Source organism: Eubalaena glacialis, chromosome 7 (genome assembly GCF_028564815.1).
Source record: "Eubalaena glacialis isolate mEubGla1 chromosome 7, mEubGla1.1.hap2.+ XY, whole genome shotgun sequence".
Lineage (NCBI taxonomy): Eukaryota > Metazoa > Chordata > Mammalia > Artiodactyla > Balaenidae > Eubalaena > Eubalaena glacialis.
The window spans coordinates 38,999,011-39,024,749 of record NC_083722.1 but is presented as its reverse complement, the minus strand read 5'-3'; the positions used below and the strand labels follow the sequence as shown (position 1 = coordinate 39,024,749).

General features: G+C 41.7%; 1 protein-coding gene across 3 annotated transcripts in view; it reads right to left on the bottom strand.

Annotated features, from left to right (window-relative positions):
- Nucleotides 1-20,962, bottom strand: part of SRPK1 (SRSF protein kinase 1) — a 100,903-nt gene extending 79,941 nt beyond the window's left edge. For 2 of the 3 annotated variants that reach the window (XM_061196322.1, XM_061196323.1), the window contains exons 1-2: nucleotides 20,894-20,962; nucleotides 20,305-20,365 (exon numbers count right to left, since the gene is read on the bottom strand). In XM_061196322.1, the coding sequence (XP_061052305.1) occupies nucleotides 20,305-20,365; nucleotides 20,894-20,906 (74 nt within the window). In that variant the 5' untranslated portion in view covers nucleotides 20,907-20,962. Of the gene's footprint in view, nucleotides 1-20,304 lie in introns of all 3 variants that reach the window. The other variant, XM_061196321.1, reaches the window with a different exon arrangement.
- Nucleotides 20,963-25,739: the final 4,777 nt, after the last annotated feature.

Below are 25,739 nucleotides of genomic sequence, written 5' to 3'. Positions count from 1 at the left end.
GTAACATAATCACACAGCAAGGAACTAGCTCACGTAACTTTAAAATTCAGTAATTTGACTCTACATCCCTATTGAAATACTATGCCCTAAGAAGAACAATAAGAAGAAATCATTAGCTTTCTTCAGTAATCATATTATTGGTTGTAGTGTTGACAGTGTCATTCTCAGACTATTCTGTATTTATACTGTGGGAAAAGAAAATGAATAATCATGTTGGTGCTGTTGATAACTGGGGTTTTCAACGTGGGAGAAAGGAGATAGAGATGTAAAATCAAAGAAGATAAGGACAGTCCCTGGGTCATTTAATTTGATTTTTAAGTATAACTTGAACTCATGACTTTTTTTTTTAAAGAGAAAACACACAACTTATTTCCTAATTAACCACAGAAAAGGCCTAGAAACAATGACTAACTCAGTAGAAATAAGCATCTTAAGCGCCCAGATTGTGATCTCCAAATGTCATTTCCCACTAAAAGGCTTCTTAGAGAAAGGTCTATTTCCTTGACTGGGGCAGAAAATGTACAAGTCTGGACAAACTGTCACACCAGATAGCAAAAAGCTATCAAAGATGCCTCAGGCTGAGTCAAAATGACTCAAGGGCCATCATGAAGGGACTCCAACTGGCCAAAGATAGGACAATCAATAAAAATAACAACTATACATGCTACAAAATGCATGAGCATTAAAAACATGCTAAGTAAAAGAAGCCAGTCACAAAAGACCATATATTGTACGATTCCATTTATATGAAATATCCAGCCTAAGCAAATCCATAGAGACAGAAAGTAGATTGGTGGTTGCCTATGTCTGGAGGTCAGGTAGCATGGGGGGTAATGAAGAGTGACTGCAAACGGGTACAGCGTTTCTTTCTGAGGTGATGGGTATATTTCAAACTGACTAGATCGTGGTGAAGGTTGCACGACTCTGTGAACATACTGAAAATCACTCAATTGTACACTTTAAACAGGTGAATTTTATGGTATATAAACTATACCTCCATAAAGCTGTACAAAACAAAAACAAAACTACAATGGATTGAACCACAAATATGTTTAAATCTGAGTGTTCATAATCAAATAAATCTTATTGGTCATTTTGGAGGATGCTAGGAACCCAGCTCATTATTTTGAAAACTGGAAAGTATAAAGTATTTATCCAGTCTGTCATACACATGAAGTCTCTCCCTAGATAAGCAAACAGAAGAGATAAACTTTCTCTTTACACAAGTATTACAATTAATAAATTAAAGAATAATAGAATATTACCATTTTGCAACCCCAAATAAAATCAGGGATCTAGGCAATGATCAAAGGCCACTAACATCACAAATAAAGAGTCAACCAGACAGTAGGCGCCATCTGATAGAAGTATACAACACCACCAATGAAGCAGTCTAGCAAAAAATTTGCAGGGACTTCCCTGGTGGCACAGTTGTTAAGAATCCGTCTGCCAATGCAGGGTACACGGGTTCGATCCCTGGTCTGGGAAGATCCCATATGCCACAGAGCAACTAAGCCCGTGCGCCACAACTTCCGAGCCTGAGCTCTACAGCCTGTGAGTCACAGCTACTGAGTCCACGTGCCACAACTACTGAAGCCCGTTCTCCACAGCAAGAGAAGCCGCCGCAATGAGAAGCCCACGCACCACGAGGAAGATAAGCCCCCGTTCACCGCAATGAGAGAAAGCCCCCACGCAGCAATGAAGACCCAACGCAGCCAAAAAGAAAGAAATTAATTAATTTAAAAAAGTTTGCAAAGAAAGAAAAAACAAAAACAAAAACCATGCAGAACCTATAGATAAAAAGACTAGAGAGACTTTTAAAACAATGGCAAAGTTTGATATTTGATATCAACTTGTGTTAAAAAGTTTTAGGTGTTATAATAGTACCGTAGTTATGTTTTTAAAAATTAATAAGAGTCCATATCTTACAAAATGATAATGTCTAGGGTTTGCGTTAAAATAAGATGGAAGGGAGTAGGAGAAGATGTATCAATAGATGAAACAACACCAGCCATAGCTGATAACTGTTGGAAGTTAAGGTGGATATATGAAAGTTTATTTTGCCATTTTTTCTCATTTTATACATATTTGAAAATTTCCACAACAAAGCTTTAAAAAAGACAATCATGCTGCCAATTCTGCACAACCTTGGAAATACTGCATTTCACAAACTCAAACATGAAAATGTCCCCCATTTTACATCTCTGAAATCAAGACACATCTTACAGTAAAGGGTGTATCAGGTTAATTGGTAGTATTTTTTTTCTTAGTAGTACATAAAATGGTGAATTAAAAAACTGACAGCATCTTAAATTCGATGAAAAAACCGTAAGATTATAAATATATTTAGATATCTATTTCTGTTTAGCTAAATCATTACTTGCATTGTACCTGGAAAGGAAGAGTTAAAAAAAAATTCCTAGCTTTCTGAATTTTCTTATTTGCTTGGGATTAATTCAGTTACAATGAGAAAAGCATTAAAATACTTCAGCCAATATAAAAATGAACTTAGTCCCCAAACCAGCATTAGTGGTAGACAAGACCTGGGGAACACTAGGCAAAAGTCTATCTAAGGTGGGTAAAAAACAAAAAAGCTTGCTGCAGTTATTCTACCAGGTCTAAACACTAGAGTAAAAGTAGATTTTAGTTGACCAGCCTGTCTTTTCATTTTTAAGGGAAAAAAAAAATTCTTTTTAATACAGCAGGTTCTTACTAGTTATCCATTTTATACATATGAGTGTCTATATGTCAGTCCCAATCTCCCAATTTGTCACACCCCATCCCCACCCCCTGCCGCTTTCCCCCCTTGGTATCCATACGTTTGTTCTCTACATCTGTGTCTCAATTTCTGCCCTGCAAACCAGTTCATCTGTACCATTTTTCTAGGTTCCACATATATACGTTAACACACGATACTTCTTTTTCTCTTTCTGACTTACTTCACTCTGTATGACAGTCTCTAGGTTCATCCACGTCTCTACAAATGACCCAATTTCATTCCTTTTTATGGCTGAGTAATATTCCACTGTATATATGTACCACATCTTCTTTATCCATTCCTCTGTCAATGGGCATAGAGGTTGCTTCCATGACCAGGCTATTGTAAATAGTTAGCTGCAATGAATATTGGGATGCATGTGTCTTTCTGAATTATGGTTTTCTCTGGGTATATGCCCAGTAGTGGGATTGCTGGGTCATATGGTAATTCTATTTTTAGTTTTTTAAGGAACCTCCATACAGTTCTCCATAGTGACTGTATCAATTTACATTTCCACCAACAGTGCAAGAGGGCTCCCTTTTCTCCACACCCTCTCCAGCATCTGTTGTTTGTAGATTTTTTGATGATGCCCATTCTAACTGGTGTGAGGTGATACCTCATTGTAGTTTTGATTTGTATTCCTCTAATAATTAGTGATGTTGAGCAGCTTTTCATGTGCTTCTTAGCCATCTGTATGTCTTCTTTGGAGAAATGTCTATTTAGGTCTTCTACCCATTTTTGGATTGGGTTGGTTGTTTTTTTAATATTGAGCTGCATGAGCTGTTTATATATTTTGGAGATTAATCCTTTGTCTGTTGATTTCTTTGCAAATATTTTCTCCCATTCTGAGGGTTGTCTTTTCATCTTGTTTGTAGTTTCCTTTGCTTTACAAAAGCTTTGACGTTTCATTAGGTCCCATTTGTTTATTTTTGTTTTTATTTCCATTACTCTAGGAGGTGGATCAAAAAAGATCTTGCTGTGATTGATGTCAAAGAGGGTTCTTACTATGTTTTCCTCTAAGAGTTTTATAGTGACCGGTCTTACACTTAGGTCTCTAATCCATTTTCAGTTTATTTTTGTGTATGGTGTTAGGGAGCGTTCTAATTTCATTCTTTTACATGTAGCTGTCTGGTTTTTCCAGCACCACTTATTGAAGAGACTGTCTTTTCTCCATTGTATATCCTTGCCTCCTTTGTCATAGATTAGTTGACCATAGGTGCATGGGTTTATCTCTGGCCTTTCTATCTTGTTCCATTGATCTATATTTCTGTTTTTGTGCCAGTACCATATTGTCTTGATTACTGTAGCTTTGTAGTATAGTCTGAAGTCAGGGAGTCTGATTCCTCCAGCTCTGTATTTTTTCCCTCAAGCCTGCTTTGGCTATTCGGGGTCTTTTGTGTCTCCATACGAATTTTAAGATTTTTTGTTCTAGTTCTGTAAAAAATGCCATTGGTAATTTGATAGGGATTGCATTGAATCTGTAGATTGCTTTGAGTAGTATAGTCATTTTCACAACATTGATTCTTCCAATCCAAGAACATGGTATATCTCTCCACCTGTTGGTATCATCTTTAATTTCTTTCATCAGTGTCTTATAGTTTTCTGCATACAGGTCTTTTGTCTCCCTAGATAGGTTTATTCCTAGGTATTTTATTCTTCTTGTTGCAATGGTAAATGGGAGAGTTTCCCTAATTTCTCTTTCAGATTTTTCATCATTAGCGTATAGGAATGCAAGAGATTTCTGTGCATTAATTTTGTATCCTGCAACTTGACCAAATTCATTGATTAGCTCTAGTAGTTTTCTGGTGGCATCTTTAGGATTCTCTATGTATAGTATCATGTCATCTTCCAACAGTGAGTTTTACCGTCTCTTTTCTGATTTGGATTCATTTTATTTCTTTTTCTTCTCTGATTGCCGTGACTAGGACTTCCAAAACTATGTTGAATAATAGTGGCGAGAGTGGACATCCTTGTCTTGTTCCTGATCTTAGAGGAAATGCTCTCAGTTTTTCACCATTGAGAATGATATTTACTGTGGGTTTGTCATATATGGCCTTTATTATGTTGAGGTAGGTTCCCTCTATGCCCACTTTCTGGAGAGTTTTTATCATAAATGGGTGTTGAATTTTGTCAAAAGCTTTTTCTGCATCTATTGAGATGATCTTATGGTTTTTCTTCAATTTGTTAATATGATGTACCACACTGATTGATTTGCATATATTAAAGAATCCTTGCATCCCTGGGATAAATCCCATTTGATCATGGTGTATGATCCTTTTAATGTGTTGTTGGATTCTGTTTGCTAGTATTTTGTTGAGGATTTTTGCATCTATATTCATCAGTGATATTGGTCTGTAATTTTCTTTTTTTGTTGTATCTTTGTCTGGCTTTGGTATCAGGGTGATGGTGGCCTCATAGAATGAGTTTGGGAGGGTTCTTTCCTCTGCAATGTTGGGGAAGAGTTTGAGAAGGATGGGTGTTAGCTCTTCCCTATGTGTTTGATAGAATTCACCTGTGAAGCCATCTGGTCCTGGACTTTTGTTTGCTGGAAGATTTTTAATCACAGTTTCAATTTCATTACTTGTCATTGGTCTGTTCATATTTTCTATTTTTTCCTGGTTCAGTCTTGGAAGATTATACCTTTCTAAGAATTTGTCCATTTCTTCCAGGTTGTCCATTTTATTGGCACAGAGTTGCTTGTAGTAGTCTCTCAGGATGCTTTGTATTTCTGCAGTGTCTGTTGTAACTTCTCCTTTTTCATTTCTAATTTTATTGATTTGAGTCCTCTCCATCTTTTTTCTTGATGAGTCTGGCTAATGGTTTATCAATTTTTTTTATCTTCTCAAAGAACCAGCTTTTAGTTTTATTGATCTTTGCTACTGTTTTCTTTGTTTCTATTGCACTTATTTCTGCTCTGATCTTTATGATTTCTTTCCTTCTGCTAACTTTGGCTTTTGTTTGTTCTTCTTTTTCTAGTTCCTTTAGGTGTAAGGTTACATTCTTTTTTTTTTTTTAATTTTTTTTAATGATATTCTTGTCTGCTTACATTCTTTTTATTTATGTATGTATGTATGCCTGTGTTGGGTCTTCATTTCTGTGCGAGGGCTTTCTCTAGTTGTGGCAAGCGGGGGCCACTCTTCATCGCGGTGCGGGGGCCACTCTTCATCACGGTGCGCGGGCCTCTCACTATCGCGGCCTCTCGTTGCCGAGCACAGGCTCCAGACGCGCAGGCTCAGCAATTGTGGCTCACGGGCCGAGTTGCTCCGCGGCATGTGGGATCTACCCAGACCAGGGCTTGAACCCGCGTCCCCTGCATTGGCAGGCAGATTCTCAACCACTGCGCCACCAGGGAAGCCCGGTTACATTCTTTATTTGAGATTTTTCTTGTTTCTTGATGTAGGCTTGTATTACTATAAACTTCCCTCTTAGAACTGCTTTTGCTGCATCCCATAGGTTTTGGATCATCGTGTTTTCATTGTCATTTGTCTCTAGGTATTTTCTGATTTCCTCTTTGATTTCTTCAGTGATCTTTTGGTTATTTAGTAACGTATTGTTTAGCCTCCATGTGTTTGTGTTTTTTATGGTTTTTTCCCTGTAACTGATTTCTAATCTCATAGCATTGTGGTCAGAAAAGATGCTTGATATGATTTCAATTTTCTTAAATTTACTGAGGCTTGATTTGTGACCCAAGATGTGATCTGTCCTGGAGAATGTTCCGAGTGCACTTGAGAAGAAAGTGTAATCTGCTGTTTTTGGATGGAATGTCCTATAAATATCAATTAAATCTATCTGGTCTATTGTGTCATTTAAAGCTTGTGTTTCCTCATTAATTTTCTGTTTGGATGATCTGTCCATTGGTGTAAGCGAGGTGTTAAAGTCCCCCACTATTATTGTGTTACTGTTGATTTCCTCTTTTATATCTGTTAGCAGTTGCTTTACGTATTCAGGTGCTCCTGTGTTGGGTGCATATATATTTATAATTGTTATATCTTCTTCTTGGATTGATCCCTTGATCATTATGTAGTGTCCTTCCTTGTCTCTTGTAACATTCTTTATTTTAAAGTCTATTTTATCTGATATGAGTATTGCTACTCCAGCTTTCTTTTGATTTCCATCTGCATGGAATATCTTTTTCCATCCCCTCACTTTCAGTCTGTATATGCCCCTAGGTCTGAAGTGGGTCTCTTGTAGACAGCATATATATGGGTCTTGTGTTTGTATCCATTCAGCAAGCCTGTGTCTTTTGGTTGGAGCATTTAATCCATTCACATTTAAGGTAATTATCGATATGTATGTTCCCATGACCATTTTCTTAATTGTTTTGGGTTTGTTTTTGTAGGTCCTTTTCTTCTCTTGTGTTTCTCACTTAGAGAAGCTTCTTTAGCATTTGTTGTAGAGCTGGTTTGGTGGTGCTGAATTCTCTTAGCTTTTGCTTGTCTGTAAAGCTTTTGATTTCTCCGTCGAATCTGAATGAGATCCTTGCCGGGTAGAGTAATCTTGGTTGTAGGTTCTTCCCTTTCATCACTTTAAGTATATCATGCCACTCCCTTCTGGCTTGCAGAGTTTCTGCTGAGAAATCAGCTGTTAACTTTATGGGAGTTCCCTTGTATGTTATTTGTCATTTTTCCTTGCTGCTTTCAATAATTTTTCTTTGTTTTTAATTTTTGCCAATTTGATTACTATGTGTCTCGGCGTGATTCTCCTTGGGTTTATGCTGTATGGGACTTGCTGCGCTTCCTGGACTTGGGTGGCTATTTCCTTTCCTATGTTAGGGAAGTTTTCGACTATAATCTCTTCAAATATTTTCTCGGGTCCTCTCTCTCTCTCTTCTCCTTCTGGGACCTCTATAATGCAAATGTTGTTGCGTTCAATGTTGTCCCAGAGGTCCCTTAGGCTGTCTTCATTTCTTTTCATTCTTTTTTCTTTATTCTGTTCCGTGGCAGTGAATTCCACCATTCTGTCTTCCAGGTCACTTATCCGTTCTTCTGCCTCAGTTATTCTGCTATTGATTCCTTCTAGTGTATTTTTCATTTCAGTTATTGTATTCTTCATCTCTGTTTGTTTGTTCTTTAATTCTTCTACATCTTTGTTAAACATTTCTTGCATCTTCTCGATCTTTGCCTCCATTCTTTTTCCGAGGTCCTGGATCATCTTCACTATCATTATTCTGAATTCTTTTTCTGGAAGCTTGCCTATCTCCACTTTATTTAGTTGTTTTTCTGGGGTTTTATCTTGTTCCTTCATCTGGTACATAGCCCTCTGCCTTTTCAACTTGTTTATCTTTCTGTGAGTTGTCTTTTCATCTTTAATATAGGAGTTCCTAAACACCCACCACTTTTAGCACTTCAATAAGTTGCTGGTTTCAAGTAGTAATCTAAAGAAACATGGTAAACTGGCAAGCCTCTGGGCCTCACTGTAGAAGAAACACTAATGCAAATAGAATTTACTAACGTACATAAACTTACTGAGAAAGAAAAGAGGACAAGAAAATATTTCTAAGAGCAATTCTAAAATGCAATTCTAGCAGTACATAATTTTGAAAGTACATACTTTAATGGAATCAAAGTTAAAAATGCAACTTTCTTTAAACACAGGACAGTTGACATCAAAAATTTCAAAGGTAAAAAGCAAAGAAATAGATAAGCCACATTTTAAAAAATCAATTTATGTCAAAAACATACTATAAATGTAATTTGAAAGGCTAACAAGCTGAGAAATACAGATCTGTCACATAACAAAAGATATTCTTAATAGCTCTTAAGATCAAGAAAATGATCAACAATCCAACATAAAAATGGACAAAAGATAGTAGCAGATCAATAAATATATCCTCCAAATGGTCAACCTTTTAGTAATAAAAGAAATCAAAAAAAGATACCTTATAGATTACTGTCTTTGGGAAGCTTTTTCAAGTAATACTGTCCAGTTCTGGTGGCTAAGCAGGAGCTAGAAGAATATTCCCACTCCTAATATTCTGCCTAGAGCAGCCCTTCATTTACCTCCTTCAAGTGTCACCTTATCAATGTGTCCTCCATCACCCTATTTAAAACTGCACCCCCATTTCCCACTTCTCAATCCCTTTATCTTAGTAAAATTATTAGATATGAAATCCATTCTGGAATTATATTCCATAGAAACAATTTCAAAAGCAGACATAGGGACTTCCCTGGTGGTCCAGTGGTAGAGAATCCGCCTAACAATGCAGGGGACGTGGGTTCGATCCCTGGTCAGGGAACTAAGATCCCACATGCCATGGGGCAACTAAGCCCACATGCCACAACTACTGAGCTCGCGTGCCTCAACTAGAGACCCTGCATGCCACAAACTACAGAGCCCACTCGCCCTGGAGCCTGTGCGCCACAATTAGAAAGAAGCCCGCACACCTCAACGAAGATCCCACGTCCTGCAACTAAGACCCAATGCAGCCAAAAATAAATAAAATAATAAATCTTAAAAAAAAAAGCAGACGTAAATTGCCTTAAATTATAAAAACCTATGACAAACAGATAAAGGCACACAGCTCTTGATATACACATTGAAAACTGAATGCTCAAAGGGAGCTAGAATGTTGTACCCTTTAAGAGACATACCCAATGGGCCATGAAAGTGTACCTAAACACCCATGCGTCCTGAGGTCCCTTATTCAGAAGCCTCTGTTCACTCAGCCTCTATTCTTATTTGTCCTCAGATACACCAAAAGGAATTGTCACTTGGAGACAGCAATGGTTAGTGTCCAGGGCTTTGGGGTATGTCAGATCTGGGTTAGAAACCTAGCTTTAAATTTTCTAGGGGAGTAATCTGGCAAATCTCAATTGCCTTATCTGTAAGGTAAAATAGAGATTATCACCAACTAGTTAATGTTAGTAAATAAGAGTACAGTGTCTGAAAAACTGAAATGGAGAAGGAATTCCTCAAATAAAACTACTAAAGACAACTAAAATCCCCAAAGTCAGATCTTTCAGCACAGTAAAAGAACCCAAAGGAAACAAATCCTGCTGGAAGGCAGGAGCCCTGGATTCCAGTTTTGACACTGTTACAAACAGGTTCAGCTCCATGGGAATATTATTTAAAGTATGTAGATTCTAGTTTTAAGATCTACAAAATCAGGGAACTGAAAATCTTTTCCACCTGTTCCACACCATGACTAAATTACTAGGATGTTATCTACTGTTGTACATCCAAAATTTCTAAAATTTTTCATTTAAATGTTTGGTTTTTTTTTAACTTCAAGTCCTGATGAGTTTTCATTATGACTGAGCTACCAGTCATAACATATAAGGCTGTTTCCTTAACTAAGTAATCCAAGGTCAGATTGCTAAAAAGTGGCAAAATCAGAATTCAAATCAGATCTGACTCACTCCAAAGACCAAACTATCGCACCTTCTTCCTCAGACTTTCTCCCTGACTGATCTCCTGGTAACTAGCAGCTTCCCTTTGCAAAATGACTAGAAGTCAGGAGTGCCGTCAAGAGTCAAGGAATAGAGTCAATTTACCTGAGACAGGTGGGGCTTGAACTTCTGACACAGTACTCTAACCAAGTTAATTAGACATTTCAAGTACTTAAAAGGAGGCTGGAGAAACCAAAAAAAAAAAAAAAAGTAATATTATCAAGAAAAACTATTAATTGAAGACAAAATAAAAAATTAAGCACCTCTGAAACTATAAGTAAATGGGGGTGGTTCAAGGAGTCAAAGTTGCACAAGATGAAATATTCAGTAAAATAACTATCTGTACTACTCACTTGCTTTTATACAAGTGACTCTAGGTTACCCACAGTAGTGAATGAAGGAGTAACAGATAATCCAAATTACACATATTCAGCTTTACAAATAAAGCATATGGTCTAAACAGATAATCCATGGGGCTTCCCTGGTGGCACAGCGGTTAAGAATCCACCCGCCAATGCAGGGGACACAGGTTAGAGCCCTGGTCCGGGAAGATTCCACATGTCTTGGAGCAACTAGGCCCGTGTGCCACAACTACTGAGTCTGCGCTCTAGAGCCCGAGAGCCAAATACTAAAGCCCACGTGCCTAGAGCCCGTACTCCGCAACAAGAGAAGCCACCACAATGAGAAGCCCGTACACCACAACGAGGAGTAGCCCCCACTCGCCGCAACTAGAGAAGGCCCATGCACAGCAACAAAGACCCAACACAGCCAAAAATAAATGAACAAACTTATTATAAATAAATAGATAGATAATCCAAAGTAATGAATATCTGGTGTTAAAAATAAAATATATGATCACCCATACATATTTATCTCCCAAATTATAGGCTGATTCAGGCTAATATCAAGGTTAATTTCCAAGTGAAGAGACCAGGACAGATGAAATCTAAATAATACAGTGAATAATAAAATCACCACCTCCTTACATCAGCAGAAAACATATGGTTTTATAACACATTCATATCAGCTCCACAGAGAATAACAAAACTAAGGCTGTGCACGCACGCGCACACACACACACACACACACACACACACACACACACACACACACACACAGAGTAACATTTAAATTCCCACTGCATGGGAGAACCAGGTTAGCTCCTGGCTGTTTCCATTAAACCAATCTGGGAGTAAAAACTGGTTTTTGAATCATCCATACATGGATAATCAAAAGGCAAATTAAATACACACACACACATATATAAACTCACATTTAGAGGGAGGAGCAAGATGGCGGAAGAGTAAGACACGGAGATCACCTTCCTCCCCACAGATACATGAGAAATACATCTACACGTGGAACTGCTCCTACAGAACACCCACTGAACGCTGGCAGAAGACGTCAGACCTCCCAAAAGGCAAGAAAATCCCCACGTACTTGGGTAGGGCAAAAGAAAAAAGAAATAACAGAGACAAAAGAATAGGGACGGGACCTGCACCAGTGGGAGGGAGCTGTGAAGGAGGAAAGGTTTCCACACACTAGGAAGCCCCTTCGTGGGCAGAGACTGCGGGTAGCAGAGGGGGGAGGCCTCGGAGCCACGGAGGAGAGCGCAGCCACAGTGGTGCGGAGGGCAAAGCGGAGAGATTCCCGCACAGAGGAGCGGTGCCGACCAGCACTCACCAGCCCGAGAGGCTTGTCTGCTCAGCCGCCGGGGCGGGCAGGGGCTGGGAGCTGGGGCTTGGGCTTCGGTGCTAGCCGGGAGGGAGTCCGGGAAAAAGACTGCAGCTGCCGAAGAGGCAAGAGACTTTTTCTTGCCTCTTTGTTTCGCAGCGCGCAAGGAGAGGGGATTCAGAGCGCCGCCTAAACGAGCTCCAGAGACGGGCGCGAGCCGCGGCTATCAGCGCGGATCCCACAGCAACAGGGACGCAGAGGGAAAAACGGAGAGATTCCCGCACAGAGGCTCGGCGCCGAGCAGCACTCACCAGCCCGAGAGGCTTGTCTGCTCACCCGCCGGGGCGGGCGGGGGCTGGGAGCTGAGGCGCGGGCTTCGGTCGGATCCCAGGGAGAGGACTGGGGTTGGCTGCGTGAACACAGCCTGAAGGGGCTAGCACACCACAACTAGCCGGGAGGGTGCCCGAGAAAAAGTCTGCGGCTGCTGAAGAGGCAAGAGACTTTTTCTTGCCTCTTTGTTTCGCGGCGTGCAAGGAGAGGGGATTCAGAGCGCCACTTAAACGAACTCCAGAGACGGGCACGAGCCGCGGCTATCAGCGCGGACCCCAGAGACGGGCATGAGACGCTAAGGCTGCTGCTGCCGCCACCAAAAAGCCTGTGGGCGAGCACAGGTCATTCTCCACACCGCCCCTCCCGGGAGCCTGTGCAGCCCGCCACGGCCAGGCTCCCGTAATCTGGGGACAACTTCCCCAGGAGAGCGCACGGCGCGCCTCAGGCTGCTGCAACGTCACGACGCCTCTGACACCGCAGGCTCGCACCACCTCCTCCGTACCGCTCCCTCCCCCCGGGCCTGACTGAGCCAGAGCCCCCGAATCAGCTGCTCCTTTAACCCCGTTCTGTCTGGGCGGGGAACAGACGCCCTCAGGCGACCTACATGCAGAGGCGGGTCCAAATCCAAAGCTGAACCCCGGGAGCTGTACGAACAAAGAAGAGAAAGGGAAATCTCTCCCAGCAGCCTCAGAAGCAGCGGATTAAAGCTCCACAAACAACTTGATGTGCCTGCATCTGTTGAATACCTGAATAGACAACGAATCATCCCAAATTTAGGAGGTGGACTTTGGGAGCAGGATATATTAACTTTTCCCCTTTTCCTTTTTTTGTGAGTGTATATGTGTATGCTTCTGGGTGAGATTTTGTCTGTATAGCTTTGCTCTCACCATTAGTCCTAGGGTTAGGTCCGTCTGTTTTTTTTTTTTTTACTTAAAAAAAATTTTTTTCCCTAATAAATGTTTTCTTAATAATTTTTTCCTTATTTTCTATTTTTAAAAAATTAAAAAAAAATTTTTAATAAGTTTTTTCATATTTTTTATTTTAAAAAATTAAATTTTTTTCTTAATAAATGTTTTCTTAATAATTTTTTTCTTATTTTTAGTATAAAAAATTAATAAATCTATTTTTAAAAATTAAAAAAAAATTTTTTTCTTAATACATTTATTCTTAATAATTGTTTTCTTATTTTTTATTATAATTGCTTTATTTTATTTTATTTTATCCTCTTTCTTTCTTTCTTTCCATTTTTTCTCCCTTTTATTCTGAGCCGTGTGGATGAAAGGCTCTTGGTGCTCCAGCCAGGCATCAGGGCTGTGCCTCTGAGGTGGGAGAGCCAACTTCAGGACACTGGTCCACAAGAGACCTCCCAGCTCCACGTAATACCAAACGGCGAAAATCTCTCACAGATCTCCATCTCAGCATCAAGACCCAGCTTCACTCAATGACCAGCAAGCTACAGTGCTGGACACCCTATGCCAAACAACTAGCAAGACAGGAACACAGCCCCATCCATTAACAGAGAGGCTGCCTAAAATCTTAATAAGGCCACAGACACCCCAAAACACACCACCAGACGTGGACGAGCCCACCAGAAAGACAACATCCAGCCTCATCCACCAGAACACAGGCACTAGTTCCCTCCACCAGGAAACCTACACAACCCACTGAACCAACCTTAGCCACTGGGGACAGATACCAAAAACAACAGGAACTACGAACCTGCAGCCTGTGAAAAGGAGACCCCAAACACAGTAAGATAAGCAAAATGAGAAGACAGAAAAACACACAGCAGATGAAGGAGCAGGGTCAAAACACACCAGACCTAACAAATGAAGAGGAAATAGGTAGTCTACCTGAAAAAGAATTCAGAATAATGATAGTAAGGATGATCCAAAATCTTGGAGATATAATAGACAAAATGCAAGAAACATTTAACAAGGACGTAGAAGAACTAAAGAGGAACCAAGCAATGATGAAAAGCACAATAAATGAAATTAAAAATACTCTAGATGGGATCAATAGCAGAATAACTGAGGCAGAAAAACGGATAAGTGACCTGGAAGATAAAATGGTGGAAATAACTACTGCAGAGCAGAATAAAGAAAAAAGAATGAAAAGAACTGAGGACAGTCTCAGAGACCTCTGGGACAACATTACATGCACCAACATTCGAATTATAGGGGTCCCAGAAGAAGAAGAGAAAAAGAAAGGGACTGAGAAAATATTTGAAGAGATTATAGTTGAAAACTTCCCTAATATGGGAAAGGAAATAGTTAATCAAGTCCTGGAAGCACAGAGAGTCCCATACAGGATAAATCCAAGGAGAAACACACCAAGACACATATTAATCAAACTATCAAAAATTAAATGTAAAGAAAACATATTAAAAGCAGCAAGGGAAAAACAACAAATAACACACAAGGGAATCCCCATAAGGTTAACAGCTGATCTTTCAGCAGAAACTCTGCAAGCCAGAAGGGAGTGGCAGGATATACTTAAAGTGATGAAGGAGAAAAACCTACAACCAAGATTACTCTACCCAGCAAGGATCTCATTCAGATTTGATGGAGAAATTAAAACCTTTACAGACAAGCAAAAGCTGAGAGAGTTCAGCACCACCAAACCAGCTTTACAACAAATGCTAAAGGAACTTCTCTAGGCAAGAAACACAAGAGAAGGAGAACACCTACAATAACAAACCCAAAACATTTAAGAAAATGGGAATAGGAACATACATATCGATAATTACCTTAAAAGTAAATGGATTAAATGCTCCCACCAAAAGACACAGACTGGCTGAATGGATACAAAAACTAGACCCATATATATGCTGTCTACAAGAGACCCACTTCAGACCTAGAGACACATACAGACTGAAAGTGAGGGGATGGAAAAAGATATTCCATGCAAATGGAAATCAAAAGAAAGCTGGAGTAGCAATTCTCATATCAGACAAAATAGACTTTAAAATAAAGACTATTACAAGAGACAAAGAAGGACACTATATAATGATCAAGGGATCGATCCAAGAGGAAGGTATAACAATTGTAAATATTTATGCACCCAACATAGGAGCACCTCAATACATAAGGCAAATACTAACAGCCATAAAAGGGGAAATCGACAGCAACACAATCATAGTAGGGGACTTTAACACCCCACTTTCACCAATGGACAGATCATCCAAAATGAAAATCAATAAGGAAACACAAGCTTTAAATGATACATTAAACAAGATGGACTTAATTGATATTTATAGGACATTCCACCCAAAAACAACAGAATACACATTTTTCTCAAGTGCTCATGGAACATTCTCCAGGATAGATCATATCTTGGGTCACAAATCAAGCCTTGATAAATTTAAAAAAATTGAAATCGTATCAAGTATCTTTTCCGACCACAACGCTATGAGACTAGATATCAATTACAGGAAAAGATCTGTAAAAAATACAAACACATGGAGGCTACACAATACACTACTTAATAACGAAGTGATCACTGAAGAAATCAAAGGGGAAATCAAAAAATACCTAGAAACAAATGACAATGGAGACACGACGATCCAAAACCTATGGGATGCAGCAAAAGCAGTTCTAAGAGGGAAGTTTATAGCAATACAAGCCTACATCAAGAAACAGGAAACATCTCGAATAAATAACCTAACCTTGCACCTAAAGCAATTAGAGAAAGAAGAACAAAAAAACCCCAAAGCTAGCAGAAGGAAAGAAATCATAAAGATCAGATCAGAAATAAATGAAAAAAAAATGAAGGAAACAATAGCAAAAATCAATGAAACTAAAAGCTGGTTCTTTGAGAAGATAAACAAAATTGATAAACCATTAGCCAGACTCATCAAGAGAAAAAGGGAGAAGACTCAAATTAATAGAATTAGAAATGAAAAAGGAGACGTAACCACTGACACTGCAGAAATACAAACGATCATGAGAGATTACTACAAGCAACTCTATGCCAATAAAATGGACAACCTGGAAGAAATGGACAGATTCTTAGAAATGCACAACCTGCCAAGACTGAACCAGGAAGAAACAGAAAATATGAACAGACCAATCACAAGCACTGAAATTGAAACTGTGATTAAAAATCTTCCAACACACAAAAGCCCAGGACCAGATGGCTTCACAGGCGAATTCTATCAAACATTTAGAGAAGAGCTAACACCTATCCTTCTCAAACTCTTCCAAAATATTGCAGAGGGAGGAACACTCCCCAACTCATTCTACGAGGCCACCATCACCCTGATACCAAAACCAGACAAAGATGTCACAAAGAAAGAAAACTACAGGCCAATATCACTGATGAACATAGATGCAAAAATCCTCAACAAAATACTAGCAAACAGAATCCAACAGCACATTAAAAGGATTATACACCATGATCAAGTGGGGTTTATTCCAGGAATGCAAGGATTCTTCAATATACGCAAATCAATCAACGTGATACATCATATTAACAAATTGAAGGAGAAAAACCATATGATCATCTCAATAGATGCAGAGAAAGCTTTCGACAAAATTCAACACCCATTTATGATAAAAGTCCTGCAGAAAGTAGGCATAGAGGGAACTTTCCTCAACATAATAAAGGCCATATATGACAAACCCACAGCCAGCATTGTCCTCAATGGTGAAAAACTGAAACCATTTCCACTAAGATCAGGAACAAGACAAGGTTGCCCACTCTCACCACTATTATTCAACATAGTTTTGGAAGTGTTAGCCACAGCAATCAGAGAAGAAAAAGAAATAAAAGGAATCCAAATCAGAAAAGAAGAAGTAAAGCTGTCACTGTTTGCAGATGACATGATACGATACATAGAGAATCCAAAAGATGCTACCAGAAAACTACTAGAGCTAATCAATGAATTTGGTAAAGTAGCAGGATACAAAATTAATGCACAGAAATCTCTTGCATTCCTGTATACTAATGATGAAAAATCTGAAAGTGAAATTAAGAAAACACTCCCGTTTACCATTGCAACAAAAAGAATAAAATATCTAGGAATAAACCTACCTAAGGAGACAAAAGACCTGTATGCAGAAAATTATAGGACACTGATGAAAGAAATTAAAGATGATACAAATAGATGGAGAGATATACCATGTTCTTGGATTGGAAGAATCAATGTTGTGAAAATGACTCTGCTACCCAAAGCAATCTACAGATTCAATGCAATCCCTATCAAACTACCACTGGCATTTTTCACAGAACTAGAACAAAAAATTTCACAATTTGTATGGAAACACAAAAGACCCCGAATAGCCAAAGCAATCTTGAGAACGAAAAATGGAGCTGGAGGAATCAGGCTCCCTGACTTCAGACTATATTACAAAGCTACAGTAATCAAGACAGTTTGGTACTGGCACAAAAACAGAAATATAGATCAATGGAACAGGATAGAAAGCCCAGAGATAAGCCCACGCACATATGGTCACCTTATCTTTGATAAAGGAGGCAAGCATATACAGTGGAGAAAAGACAGCCTCTTCAATAAGTGGTGCTGGGAAAATTGGACAGGTACATGTAAAAGTATGAAATTAGAACACTCCCTGACACCATACACAAAAATAAACTCAAAATGGATTAAAGACCTAAGTGTAAGGCCAGACACTATCAAACTCTTAGAGGAAAACATAGGCAGAACACTCTATGACATAAATCACAGCAAGATCCTTTTTGACCCAGGTCCTAGAGAAATGGAAATAAAAACACAAATAAACAAATGGGACCTAATGAAACTTCAAAGCTTTTGCACAGCAAAGGAAACCATAAACAAGACCAAAAGACAACCCTTAGAATGGGAGAAAATATTTGCAAATGAAGCAACTGACAAAGGATTAATCTCCAAGATTTACAAGCAGCTCATGCAGCTCAATAACAAAAAAACAAACAACCCAATCCAAAAATGGGCAGAAGACCTAAACAGACATTTCTCCAAAGAAGATATACAGATGGCCAACAGACAAATGAAAGAATGCTCAACATCATTAATCATTAGAGAAATGCAAATCAAAACTACAATGAGGTATCATCTCACACCGGTCAGAATGGCCATCATCAAAAAATCTAGAAACAATAAATGCTGGAGAGGGTGTGGAGAAAAGGGAACACTCTTGCACTGTTGGTGGGAATGTAAATTGATACAGCCACTATGGAGAACAGTATGGAGGTTCCTTAAAAAACTAAAAATAGAACTACCATACGACCCAGCAATCCCACTACTGGGCATATACCCTGAGAAAACCATAATTCAGAAAGAGTCATGTACCAAAATATTCATTGCAGCTCTGTTTACAATAGCCAGGACATGGAAGCAACCTAGGTGTCCATCATCGGATGAATGGATAAAGAAGATGTGGCACATATATACAATGGAATATTACTCAGCCATAAAAAGAAATGAAATGGAGGTGTTTGTAATGAGGTGGATGGAGTTAGAGTCTGTCATACAGAGTGAAGTAAGTCAGAAAGAGAAAAACAAATACAGTATGCTAACACATATATATGGAATCTAAGGGGAAAAAAAGGTCATGAAGAACCTAGTGGCAAGATGGGAATAAAGACACAGACCTACTAGAGAATGGACTTGAGGATATGGGGAGGGGGAGGGGTGAGATGTGACAGGGTAAGACAGTGTCATGGACATATATACACTACCAAATGTAAAATAGATAGCTAGTGGGAAGCAGCCGCATAGCACAGGGAGATCAGCTCGGTGCTTTGTGACCACCTAGAGGGGTGGGATAGGGAGGGTGGGAGGGAGGGAGATGCAAGAGGGAAGAGATATGGGAACATATGTATATGTATAACTGATTCACTTTGTTATAAAGCAGAAGCTAACACACCATTGTAAAGCAATTATACTTCAATAAAGATGTTTAAAAAAAAAAAAAAAACTCACATTTAAATGCACTGGTTACCAAGCACTTCACAAAATAAAAAATTTCATAAGACAGTTGATAGAAATGAAGCAAGAGGTGAGGTCACCCACCACTTTAGCTCTATTGATATGTCATCCTTTGCTCTCCTGAAACATTAGGCAGCTGCCAAAAACAATACACATACACACACGCACACATGCCAGGATCTTGTATCATCATTCAGAAAGAAAACCTAGGAAAGCCTCTGAAATGAGTTTTATCAGCTCAGAAAGACTTAGATGGTGTACAACTCCACGTAGATCCAAGGAAATGGAAAAGTGTCATGAAAATAATGCATTTTTTTCTGAGTACAAATTGTCTAAAAGACAATTTCCAAGGCCCTCTGCAATTAAATGTGAGCACAAGATACAAGTTCTTCAGACTAAGCCTCACTTGCAGAAGCCCTCTACTGGGCGTTTCTATGACACTCTGACCAACTTTTGTGTTTCCCACAATAGCGCTAAACCACGATTCTGCATCCTGCTGATAAAAAGCGGCAAGTGGCACTTAACACACCAAGCCAGAATCAGCAACAGCGTTGGCTAAAGAACTTCCCCGTCACCACTGTGATGCCCACTCCAGAAGGTATCTGCATTCAGTGCGAGGACTTGAGGTTCAGGGAAAAGAGAAGCAGCAACAGAAACCGGCTGCATACCCCAGAGGGCTGCCTCCACACTGCAAGGAAGGCCAGGCGCCTGCAGGCTCAGAAAGTTGCCTAACCCAGGGGAAAGCTCCATGCCCTCCTCTATAAAAGGGAGCATGTGGCTAGCAGACCAAAATACGGAAAATTCATTCAAGAATTCCCTGCCGCCTACCCTGCAGACGGAGGAGGCGAATTAAGACGCTGGGAAGCAGGTATGGATAGAGAGCAGGGTTCGCAAACTGATAATGATCTACCAGCTCCGTGGGGAGGCTCAAACTCGGGGAGCTTGTGCCTCCTCTCTGGAGTTGGGAAGGTAAGGTACTGGTCGGGCTACGGTCCTCTCCCAACAGCCCTTTCCAGAAGGCGCAGGGCTGCTAAGACGCAGACCTGGCCTCCACCAACAGAAGCTCCCGCCCACATGGTTCACGGGGCGCTACCCTCCTCGGCCGCCCCGAGGCCATGTGGCTGCGGCCGCCGGGTGTCCAAACCCGATGCACGTTCAAGGCGTGCAACCAGAGAAGAGGTGCGGGGGCAAATCCAAAGGAAGGGATGTTGGGGCGCGAGACTCACTTCTTCTGGGCTTTGTCCTTCTTGGCCTTGGTCCTTTTCTTTCGGGCCTGGAGCGCAAGCACTGCAGGAGAGAGGGATGGATGAAGGGCGAATAGGGATGAAAGGAAGAGACCAAGGTGAGGGTGGAGACCCAGCAGGGGCGCGAGGCCCGGGTGCGGGGCCTGCCTGAGGGGCGGCTCCGGGGCAAGCGCCGCGGCGTCGGCCAGGCGGCCGCTCAGGGGACTGGCGGCCCACGGAGCGCAGAGCAGCGCCCAGGCGGGGCACGCCGGAAGGGGCTCAGGCCGGGTCAGGGGGCTGGCGCGCGGGGTACGGCCTCCCCTGCCGAGGGCCGGGCCCTGGAGTGGCCCCAAGGGGCGGGCCGGCCTGGCGGGGAACGAGAGGCGATGACTGCCGGCGCGGAAGGACACCGGAGCTGAGGGGCGCGGACCGGCTGCCCAGAGGCGGGGGGTGAGGAGCGGCACCACCTCAGTGGAGGGGCGCCGCACGCCCGGGGACCGGACGGCGGCGGTTAGGCGAAGCTCCCGGCGTTGACCCGGGCCTTGCCCCGGCGGCCGTTGCCCCTCGTGGCGGAGGCCGCTCCACCGCTCACCTTTCCGCTCCATGGCGAGACCGGTAACTGCCAGGCGCCTGCGCACTCCAGTGGCGGTGACTCCCGCTCCCGCCGCGGCCCAAAACCAAGCCCGCGCACACCCCGCCCCCCAGTTCCCGCCCCGCCCCGCCCACGACGGCGCGCGCCTGCGCGTTGAGCGCGGAGCCTACCACCTGTTCCCGAGAAGGGGGGGCGCAGCAAAGAATGGGGGAGGGGGGGTGAAGGAAAGAACGCTGAGGATGAACGCGCAAGGGGTGTTTGAGAACCGAGCTTGGAAGCCTCGCAGGGTCAGCTTTGTTCTATTTGCCGGGCAGTTGCCCCTGAGGAATGGCGAAGAGCGTGGCACTGAGGGTTCCCTGCGTGCTGAGTCAGAGCTGCGCAGCCAACTGTAATCTGCCTTGGTTTCCTGGTCAGTAAATGGAATAATCAGGTGTGTCCCAGTGTCTCCACTGAGTTATTGTGAGGGCCAATTGAGAAACTATTTAAAGAAAGTGGGGGGGGGGGGGGGGCGGGAATTACAAGTGAGAAAGAAAAGGAGGTGGGAGCAACACAAAAGAAAGACTGGAAGGAAGGAACCTGTGACCTTATCGTCACTTAAAAAGTAAAACTTTAAAAGTGAGTTTTCTTTTAAAATTTCAAATTCAAGAGAAGACTGTAAACGAAGGAAGCGGGAGAATAAAAACTTACAGTGTTTTCTTATTTTACCGCTTTATCATCTTTTCAGTACAGATAAACACAGTTGTCTTTATAGAATATTTTTATACTTTTCTAAGTGCATTATCTCATTTGATGTTCATGACAGCTTAAAGGCAACATAGTTATTACTTCCAATACACAAATAAACTAAAACTTGGAGGGGATATGTACTCAGAACCTTGGTGTCCTGACACAGTGATCAGTCGTCAAATCCTTGTTGTAAAGCAGGGTTAGAAAAGTTTTTTTGTAAAGGGCCATATAGTAAACCCCAAGAGATCTTGGGGGCCATAAGATCTCTTAACTATTAAGCTCTGCCACTAGAGCTCAAAAGCAGTCATAGAAAATAGGGGCTCTCAGTGTTCAAAAAAAGTCTTATTTATGGTCCCTGAAATTTGAATTTCATGTAATTTTCATGTATCATGAAATATTATTCTTCTGTTGATCTTTTTTCCACTATTTCACCATACTTTGCTCAGGCCTTAGTTTGCCGACCCTTTTGTAAAGTACTGCAGCTGGACTGAGTGGAAGCCTGCAGACCCTTGCCCTTAAAGAAGTTAGACTCCAGTGAGGAAGACAGACAAGTAATTAATTGACTGAGAAGGGAAGATGAAAGTACAATGGTGCTGCACAGGTCAAGCATGGGGCTTGAGCGGGATTTTACTGAGCAAAGTAGGTCATTAAGTCCAGCCAGGGAGGAGGCAGCTTTTGAGCTGGGTCTTGGGAAATGTGTAGGATTTCCAGAGGTGGAGGAGATGTCAGGCTCCTGAATGAGAAAATCAATTGAGCAAAAAGACACAGGCTTGGAAACTTACAGGCAGGGACTGGGGCTGGTAATGACTGAAGAGATGAAGTGGAATGTGAGGCTGGAAATGTAGGTTTGCCAGATTTGAAATTGAGATAATTAATATCTTGCATGGAAGCCGAATGATAGCATTTCTGGGCATATTGCAAAAGAGGACAGCACCTGTTGGCCAAGGAAAACTGCAACCCAGTTTCCTCCCAATTCTATCCTTGAAAACAAAAGGAGAGTTGGGGCAGACAGTCAAGCCCTGGAGTCTGTGGATTCTGCCAGCTCAGGAAAACCACACGGGGTTTAGAAAAGACAGGAGAGAGCTGGTGGCTGAGGGAAAGTCCCAGAATGGGGAAATTAGTGCCTAGCACTTACTAGGTGCTCCAATATTTGTCTAATCAAAGAATAGATGATGTGCAGTTTATGAGAAAGGTCTAGATGAAGGAGAGAAAACACTGAGAGGGACAACAGGAGAGCTGTGCTAAAACCCAAATGGGTTAGTGCAGATCCATCAAAAAGGAAATACATCTCTGAGTGACTGTTGATTCTCTCTCTAAGAGCTCACCAGCCATCTGTTTAACAACTCATTTGAGGATTTTTCCAGAGTCAGTGTCAAGTTCACTGGACTGAGTTCCTAGAATTGACTATTTCTCCTTTTTCTTTCATCTGTTTTCCCCCAGTCTGCCAGCATGCTTCAGTTCTTCACACCTTTTCTGTAATTTCTATAATTGTTCATATAAGCTAGTTTGGTTTTTTCCCGTATTCTAAAGCCTATACCTTTTTTTGTGTTTCTCGCTTTAAATGTAACTTTAAAAATCACTTTCCCCCCCTATTTTCACAGGACTTATCCTATTTTGGATTTTCCCCTTCCAGAAGTTATTCTTAAAAGTGGCGGCCATTCTTTGGTATTCATTTTCAATTATGTGCATACGCCTCTCCCACAACTGTTTTTCTGCAAGTTCTTTTAAAAGTAGGATTATTCAGAGAACATGAGTCGTCGTGTTTTTGCTGTTCATGGGCAGTGTCAGAATTTAATTTCTGCAAGATCCCATTCCTTTTGAGCTAACTTATTTTTTAAGACTGTCCTAGGATCTTACCTAATGCTTCTTTGGAATTTTTGAAATATGAGCACCTAAAGTGTAGGATACATGTTTCATCACACCCATTCCCTGCCTTGATTACCACAAACTCTCACAATTTTGATCTGAATTAAGTCCAAAGTATCACTTCCCCTCATGGCTTCCCCTGTGTCCTGCAAGATGAAATAGGCAACAGAAGAAGAAAGTGAAAATATATCAGATGCTTTACCTTGAATAAGATTCCCAGTAGATGTCTGCATAATTGGAGAACCCCAATAGAACTTTCTCTTGCCTTTGTGATAGTTTTGTGAAGTATATTGGGAAAATATAATTATATTTTAGACTTGAGTATCAGTAAACATGGCACAGTCAACAGAATAATTGAAGAGAATTGAATAAAGAGATTGTGGTGTGGACAGGATTAAGGGAAACCAACTAGGGATGGTGAGGACTAGCAACGCTGGGAGTCTTTACCACCCTAGGCCTGAAGACACAAGGGGTGGAGGTGTTACCAGACCCAATGAGAGTTTGTGTTAGTCTGCTAGGGTTGCCTTAACAAAGTACCACAAACTGGGTGGCTTAAACAATAGAAATGTATTGTGTCAGCCCTGGAGGCTAGAAGTCTGAAACCAAGGCATCAGCAGGGTTGGTTCCTTCTGAGGACTATGAGGGAAGGATTTGTCCTCTTTGCTTGGCTTGTAGGTGACCGCCTTCTCCACGACTCTTCAGATCATCTTCCCTGTATGTGTGTCTCAATCTATGTTCAAATTTCCCCTTTTCATAAGGACATCAGCCATATTGGATTAGGGCTCATCCTCAAGAGCTCATTTTAACTTGATTACCTCTGTAAAGACCCTATCTCCAAAAGGTCACCTTCTGAGGTTCTGGGGGTTAGGACTCCAATATATCTTTTGGGGATGGGAATACAATTCAACCCATAACAGAGCTGTAGCAGTAAGAAAGGACTGCCTGAATACAGCTGTGCCCTTTGATAAAGGGATATAACCATGGCGCAGCAGGGAAATATATACCCAACTTCTTTCTCCAATCATCCTCTCCAGCTAGTGCCTCCCATTGACAAAACTCAACTGGAAGTTAGAAGGCAAAGGTGCCTGGGTGATGCAGTCCATGCAGGTCAGCCTCCCAGGGCTCAGAGCAGGGTGGAGAGGGTGGAGGGTGAATCTGGAGGGCAAACAAAAGATCCAGCACAGCCTGTCTGGGCAGTCTGTAGGATACACCCAAAGCAACCAGCACTTTCCAAGCAAGAAGTCAGCCTCTTGGGCTCCCTGATCCCTGGAGAGGCTTGAGAACAGAAGTTGCTTGGAGATAAACCGCTTTCTGGCTTTGTTCTATAAAAGCTTATACTTCACAAGGAAATTGTGCTGGAGTGAAGGGTTGAGGGGAGTAGGTGGAGGAGATATAAGAATAAAAGCCTTGGGACGTCCCTGGTGGTCCAGTGGTGAAGAACCCACCTTACAATGCAGGGGACGTGGGTTCGATCCCTGGTCAGGGAACTAAGATCCCACATGCTGCGGGACCACTAAGCCCGCGCGCCACAACTGCTGAGCTCGCGCGCCTCAACTAGAGAGCCTGTGTGCCGCAGAATTACAGAGCCCACGCACCCTGGAGCCTGTGCGCCACAACTAGAGAGAGAAAACCGGCACGCCACAACTAGCGAGAAGCCCGTGCACCGCAACGAAAGAGCCCGCGTGCTGCAACAAAAAGATTCCGCATGCCTCAACGAAGATGCCGCATGCTGCAACTAAGACCCGACCCAGACAAAGATAAATAAAATAAAAAAATAAATCTTTAAAAAAATAAAAGAATAAAAGCCTTGGCTTGGTAGGGTGGGAAACTATGCATCCTTTTGGATGCTCTGGCCACAGCGTGAAGGTTGGAGGAGGGGAGGAGATTCTCTAGCAATGAGGAGGTTACAGAGATTGATGGTTCTGGAGGCAGGTAGAGCCCTTCCTCTGCTCCCTGGAGGTGCTCTGGGGAGGTAGCAGGGTGTTGCAAACTGACCTGCGCTGATCGTGTCCAACTCTTAGTTCTTCTACCTGGGTAAAGAACTTCTACCAGAGAAGTGTATAGTAATGAGGATTTGTCTGCCCCACGTCCTCACTCCCGGGATATGAAGAAAACAAGTTTTGACTAAAATCTGCCACACACATTTGTTAACATTCATTAGCAGGCAGGCACAGCACAGCTCTTGTGACTTGTGTATATTCTCTGAGGTCACTCTGTCCTCTTGGAACCTCTGGCCCCAGGTTTAATTTCTCCA